This window comes from Plasmopara halstedii, assembly GCF_900000015.1.
Source record: "Plasmopara halstedii genome assembly, contig: Scaffold_658, whole genome shotgun sequence".
Lineage (NCBI taxonomy): Eukaryota > Oomycota > Peronosporomycetes > Peronosporales > Peronosporaceae > Plasmopara > Plasmopara halstedii.
Window position 1 is genome coordinate 1,911,504 of NW_020187575.1, and position 6,971 is coordinate 1,918,474.

Below are 6,971 nucleotides of genomic sequence, written 5' to 3' on the forward strand. Positions count from 1 at the left end.
CCTTTATAAAGATGGTCACTGCGCCCACCTCGGGTAGAGGATCTGCTACCATCCCGGTAATGAGGGTTCTCTCTTGAACAAAGTCCACCAACTCCTAATTGCCCTGTCGGGCAGCGATCGCACGCGATATGCCTGATCAGGCGGCAAGGACACTTGAGAAGCTGACGCCTTTGTTCCTTCCATGAGGGGAACGCTGCAACCGAAGCACCGCACGCTGATTCCCATTCTCGCGCTCGGCCCCCGACAGAGCAAGAGATTCTCTCCATCCTTACCCTCGAGAATCTTAACGCTCAGTATGAGCGGCCTGGGTCGAAAGGAATCGACGGTAGCAACATAGACGCAGTCGACGGTGATAGTTTCTTCGGTTAGTGCCCCATCATAGTTTCTAAACGCCTCTAGGCGCGCCCTTATGACATCGGGCCCTTGCGCACAAGGTGCTCCACACTCTCAGGGCCCAGCAGGGGCATCAGTATATTATGCCCGTCCTGTATGCCCTGGGGTAAGTTTGAGTATTCCTCCGTCCTCACACCAGTCGTAACGACTCAGGCATAGTTTTACTACGAGTGCTAGGAAGTGCAGCGGGGCTTCCGTAGCGCTTTGCTTACAGGAAGCTAAGTTAAGATCACCGACCTTACTTTTTTTACAAGAATCAGTACGAGTGTAGCGGATCGCAATCTGCTACTTTCAAGTACCAAAAACCTTAACCAAGGCAAACAAACACTTCTGTTCAGAATTGGAACCGTATTTCATTGTTTAAGATGCGGCAGAGTCGCCAATATCTAAAATCCTAGGTTTTCCTCATTAATATAGTGATACCTAAGTAATAGTTAAACCTAATATATTCATCACCACAGGCAATCCTGCCATGTGGTGGCTCCTTGTTACGGTGTAGCCACACCACTGTGTGATGACACCAACTTGTGCAAACCACACCTTTTTACGGTCGCACGAACTTGTGCGACCAGCCCTTTCATAGAAGGGTACGCATAACCCCGTTACAAAGTCACTTCAGTGCAAGGAGCGCAGCAGCCCTTCTGCACCACCTCGGCTGCATCAACAAGCATGGATCAGCCGTAAGACCGCGTCTTCCTTTATGCCCAATTGAGCTATGCAAGCGGGGCGCGGAAAAGACTCCAGTCGGGAAAAGTTTCGTGTGGCCTGGCATTAGAATGTGCAATGAGCGGAGACTAACTTTTGGTGCAGTGGGTGCACAAACGGCGTTCACTTTAGCGCATTGACCTGTAGGCAAAATTATTGTGATCCTAGTGTTGTTTCTCTTCGATGAAGGGAGGTGTCATTAAGTTCGACCGCTATCATGATGTGTGCTCACATCTTAGTATTGTATCTCAAACTAAAAGCTAAGCCCAGAAGTAATGGAGTAACGTACCTTAAGATGATTGCAAGGGGGGGGTCTGAAAAGAAGCCCCATGGGGCACAGGCGGCTAGCCACCCGCTGTATATTACGTAATGCTTATTAATGTAGAAAGTAAAGGGGATATATTGAATAGAATTGTTTCTGAATATACTGTCTGAATTTGGACCGACATCCTGTTACTTGCTTGCGCTGTCTCGACCAAGGAGAAGACTTGTGGGCATTTGTCAAAATGACAAATGTAAAAATTATCATAAAGGCAACTGCACAAAAGTTTTGTCCTTTTTTTCTTTTATGAAACTTCCATCTATATCATCTAATCAGATGTAAGAACATCTTTTCACAAATGTTCTAGAGTATAATCTGTTTCGAGCAGTTCCAAATGCAAATAGCAGGGGTGGCGAAGGTTGAGTTCTTCTGATTTGGATTCTAGGGGTTTCATCACAATAATTCAATTCTAATGTTTATGAGAATCTGGATTTTTAGGCTTTTATGAGACACAGACCGATTCCAAGGCAAACGCAGGTCCGTCGCGGACTCTAAAATCTCGATTTTTCTCGTTCCTGTGTTTTTGCCATCATCATAGTGGCTTGGTAGTCTAGTACTCGCTCGACAGCGTGACCAATGACAGACTCCGACCAAGCTGATGTCTCCGTCGATCTTACCCTTTACGGTTCCACCGTTGATCTTGCTGGGTTTGCGTAGATGCTGCAGCAGTACCTACTAAGAAACGAGGAGAAAGAAAAGTTGATGACGTTTGGAGTTTGTTTACTTATTCCTTACAAACACACAAAGCAAGTCTGCTACCTGTAAACACTGCAAAGCTTGCGTCACCTATCGACTTGAATCGGAACGTGTTGTATCAGTAAATCATCTATCCAGCGCATTGAGGATAAAAAGTTACGAAAAGCGTTTCGACTATGCCGTCCAGATGTGGTTCTCCCTGATCGGAAAAAAGTTGCTGGCCCTTTGCTGCCGAACCGCTTCGAAATGGTTAGCTCGCAAGTTCGCATCAGTTGCATGCTTTCAACACAATATTTGTGATTACAGATGGGTGGTCATACGTAAAGGCAGAACCAATTTTAAATTATATTTTAATAGGCGGCGGCATGTCATTGTTTCTGGAGATTTTCTGTACGCCAGAGTAGGACCATAAGGCTCAAATCATTGCTGAAAATCCTAGCCGTGTTATTGAAATCCAAAGAATTCTTGGTCTTTCAATTTGTAGAGCGGAATCATATAATACTGCCACTAACAAATTGACATGAAAATTGTTGCAGTCACAATATCTGAGATGTTCTTTTAAGGATGTGTGATCCAAGATCTGTATTTACTTGTGGAGGACGGTTTTGCAGCCACCAAAGTCAAGCGAGGAAGAGCTGTCGCAGAATATCCCGACGGTTATCCATTCGAGTATTGCTCGCATTTGCACCAAATCAAGGCAAAGATTGTAAAAGAACAAAACGTAAGCAAGTACCGGTATTGATTCAACCTGCCGCCACAAGATGGGGCAGCCTGCAGGACTGCTTCGTCAGCCTAAAAAAACTATTCTCTACAGTATTGTTGCAGGTCGAGATTTTAATGCCGGTACAGCCGAGGAGTTTGATATCATTACCGACGCAAACTTCTAGTGTTATCTTGTCTTGGAATCCCAGAGCAAATTAACAAAGCAATTATCATATTCCAGAAAGATTCGGTACCTGTTTTTGAAGATTACTGTGCATTGAATTCGACAATTTGCAACTATTTGGATGTTTAACATGGGGAGAAGATATATCTACTGCAATTGGTCCAAACGCCACATGATTTCTGGTACGACAGCGGGATGGGAATAGCATATATTCTGGATCCACGCTAACTGGGAGATACAATGACCATGAAAGAGAAGAAAGCTGTTGAAGACTCTTTGTTTGATTCAGTTGAAGACGAAGCACATGAGGCAATATATACTGAATACGTCCAATGTCTGGTCAACACATATATGGACCGTGAGGGAAACGACCAACCGTTCAAACTGTTGTTGAAGCAATCTAAGACTGTTCTCCCATACTGGCTGATCGGTGGAATTCGATACCCTTTACTTCAGAATATTGCCCTCAGAGTTTTTTAGTTTGGTTGCATCAACCGCCGCATCTGAAAAATACTCCTCAACTGCTGGACTTATTCATCCGGAATTCAGTGAAAAACGATAGTGTTACACAGTCAATTTTCATCAAGACCAACGCTCCTCAGGTCTGGGAGCTACCGCAGGTTTCTAATAATGGCTGTTCTGATGAGGAAGAACATCAGGATAGTTGAATTGATGATGTAGATTATTAAAAAGCTTTTGGAGTTTATTGGCTTCAAGAAAAAAAATAACCAATAAACCCATATGATTTGAGAAAAATGTGCCTGACAAATATGTATAAACTCACGACATCATTCACTTTCATGCCACAAATTCTGCCCCCTGGTGAAGTGTACGAGCCCGTCTGCTGTGCGATATATACCAGACTTGTACAGTCAATTCTCTCTATGTGCAGTGTACAGCAGTGAGCGAGAGGCCTGGAGGCATAGTCGATGCGCAAGATTCGGTACCACGACCAGCAACAGTGTTGAGTCGACGAACAATGTCCTACTTGTCGCGCGTGACAAAACGCTGTTGGACTGTATCATTGATGTGGAGAGATACCTCGGATCAAGATGGGTCGACTTTATTGTATGGAGCTCGTCGTTGAACCATCTCACATTGATTTGCTCAAAAATGTTTGTCCCCAAGCGACAAAGTGGTGTCGTGGCAAAAATCAAGATATTACCGTCATACTCGATAATGTTTGTTGCAACAGTCTACAAGGACGGCGGGGTACCCGTCGAGTACGCTACCGATTTCGACAACCGAATGGCGCCGTGCTCGTGCGGCTATCTTCAGTACATGATGGCTTCATGCTTCCATATCGTTGCTGTATTTAAGCCAGTCAGCTAAACCAGCCCTTCTCTGTCGTTTATTTATGACTAGTGGACGATCAATGTATATCGACGCGCGTGTGACCCAGTCGTCAAGATTAGTCCATACGTGATCAAGGGCGACCTGCATAGATTTGAGCGTCATCAACCACTTCCATTCTCAAAGAAGCGTGGTCGTCCAAAGAATAGCACGAAGCCTTACTCTAAGTAGCCAATACGAAGCCCGCTTTTGCAACCACACCATCATATTTTGGCTTATCAAATGGATGAATTCGATGAAGTGTAGACATGTCTTTGAGTCAATGAAAATGCTGTATTTGCAGCTCACTTTGTAAGTATGTTTTTTATATGGATATATTATAACTTCAGGTTTGAGGCTTACATCAAGATCCATCTGAAAACTTTATTTGACTTGCAGAAATAATTGAGCGATGATTATACATACACCACGAGACTCATGTTATTATACTAAACTAATTATAGAAAAAGCGTATCAAAACATTGGCATTATTGAACTATGTAGAGTTCTATTTGGTTCTCGATTTGTATCAATACACACCGGGTCGTGAATAGCATTTATTAAAAAATAAAGAAATTACGGTGATACCTTAATCGAACTATCAATTACAAGAATCATCAAATCACTAAAATAAGTACTGATTAGGTTATAAATGAAATGAAATGTATTATCTTTGTTAGAAACTTCACACAACGTACTCAAAATGAAATAAAATATAATGCAATAGAACTACTGGCACTAACAATGTACCCATCACCTGGCTGCTGGTGTCGACCTCCTGAATTGTTACTAGCCTCTCCGGCGCTCACCAAGTGTTCCTTGTTACCCACATTTTTTTTCCTGCTTACTCCTTTCAACCAATACGAAGTCCGACTTTGCACTCATGCCATCAATGTTTGGCTAATGAGCTGGATGACCTCGATGAAGTGTAGACATGTTTTTGTGCCAATTAAAATGCTGTTTTTGCAATTCAGTTTGTGTATATGTTTTCTGATTTGGCTATATGTGATGAATGATTTCTATGATGTCAAGCGCTAACTTTATGTAGCGGGTTTTCTTGTGCCTTACATGACGGGTATTGGTCAGAGAAGATGGTGTGATCACATATTGGTGTGGCTACACTTAAACAAGAAGTCAGTACGTGGCTGGAGCAGCAAGTAGCTATGCATTTAAATACGCTTGCTATATAGATATGAAAATCTTTATATTTAGATATTGGCTTCGCCGCAAATAGAACCATGAATTACAGTTTCTTTTTAAACGAAAGAATTGATTAGCCTTGGGCTAAGGTTGACGTTACTCCTGGAGTAAGTGATTTGCGATTCGCTACACTCGTACTGGTGCTGAGTATAGATCGAAGGTCACCGACCTTGACCAAGCTTCCTCTAAGTTAAGAGCTACAGCAGCCCCCGCTGCACTTTTAGCACTTGTAGTCAATCTACACCTGAGTCGTTACGACTGCCCTTCTGTGAGGATGGAACAGTTCACGCATTTGCCCCAGGGCATGCAGGACGAACTAATAAAACATATGTCTCTTTTTGGCCCTGAGGGCGTGCAACACCTAGCTTCGCAACCTGAAGCGATCAGCGCGCGCCTAGAGGCGTTTTTAAGCTATGAAAATGCTCTGCAGAAGCTTCTATAGCAGAAGATGTTGGCGTCGACTGCGTTCATAACGCCATCGTCGTCGACGGTTGACTTCCCCCGACCTAAGCCGCTCAGAGTGAGTGTAAAGAACTTCGGGGGCAAGGATGGAAAAAATCTTCTGCTCTGGGTGAGAGAGGTCAGAATGACCATGGCGTCCGCCATGGTCCAGACAGGGCAACAACGCGTGGCACTAGCTGTCTCCAAGCATTGGAGCCGAGCTTGAAAATGGTCACTGACGTGCGGCACTTAGGTCGAAGCGGCGTTCCCTCCTGAACGGAGATGAAGCTGCAGCTTTCACGAGTGTTCTCGCTGCCTAACCTGGTACATCGCGTGCGGTCGCGTTTCTTTGCCACCTAACAGGGCAAGAAGAAATTGGTGGACTTTTTTGCGTACTACTAATGCCAGTATGACAGCCGATCTTCTTCCCGAGGCGGACACAGTGACCGTCTTTATGGAGGCCTTCGCACTGGCGTGGCCAGAATGGAAGACTTCCGTGTACATCCGTCTTTTTTTAATAAAAACAGAGAATATGGCATTGAATGCCGAATTCAACTTTAAGTCGGCACGACTTGGTTGGAATGCATACTCTAGCAGCTCGTAGAGTGGGCCTGAGCCGATGAATCTCAGCTGTGCTGATCACGAGGAGGCAGAGATCTGAGCTGCCGAGCAGCGTTCGAACACCCGACGGTGTATTGTCTGTGGAGACATTCGTCACCTTCGGACTGGTTGCTCCCTGCGCAAGGCGCGTCAAGGTTCATTGAGCCGAAATGTCGCTTCTTACCAGTCTTCTGGCTTGTCGCGGGCAAACGTCAACACTCGTTAAGCGCGGGGTGGCCTACTGGGGAAGATCTGAGTTCTGTTGAGCCTCAACGGGGTAGAGGTCAACAGGGCCCGGCTTTGGAACCATTGAGGGCCCAAAGGCATGGAGACAATATTATTCTAAGGATTAGTAGCCCGTAAAATTATAGTATCAGCTTAAATCGAATCATATAT

General features: G+C 44.6%; 2 protein-coding genes across 2 annotated transcripts; both read left to right on the plus strand.

The window, feature by feature from the left end:
- The first annotated feature begins 2,848 nt into the window (after positions 1 to 2,848).
- Positions 2,849 to 3,751, plus strand: PHALS_14703 (uncharacterized protein). Its single transcript, XM_036407572.1, has one exon. It carries the CDS (start codon positions 3,243 to 3,245, stop codon positions 3,480 to 3,482), a length of 240 nt encoding a protein of 79 aa, XP_036263264.1. The 5' UTR covers positions 2,849 to 3,242; the 3' UTR covers positions 3,483 to 3,751.
- A 51-nt stretch (positions 3,752 to 3,802) lies between these two features.
- On the plus strand, positions 3,803 to 4,334 carry PHALS_13545 (Zinc finger, SWIM-type; the record flags this gene model as incomplete). The annotated part of the gene is made up of 2 exons (XM_024729326.1): positions 3,803 to 3,831; positions 3,902 to 4,334. The coding sequence occupies 2 exons, from the start codon at positions 3,803 to 3,805 to the stop codon at positions 4,332 to 4,334; spliced, it is 462 nt and encodes a 153-aa protein (XP_024579714.1).
- Positions 4,335 to 6,971: the final 2,637 nt, after the last annotated feature.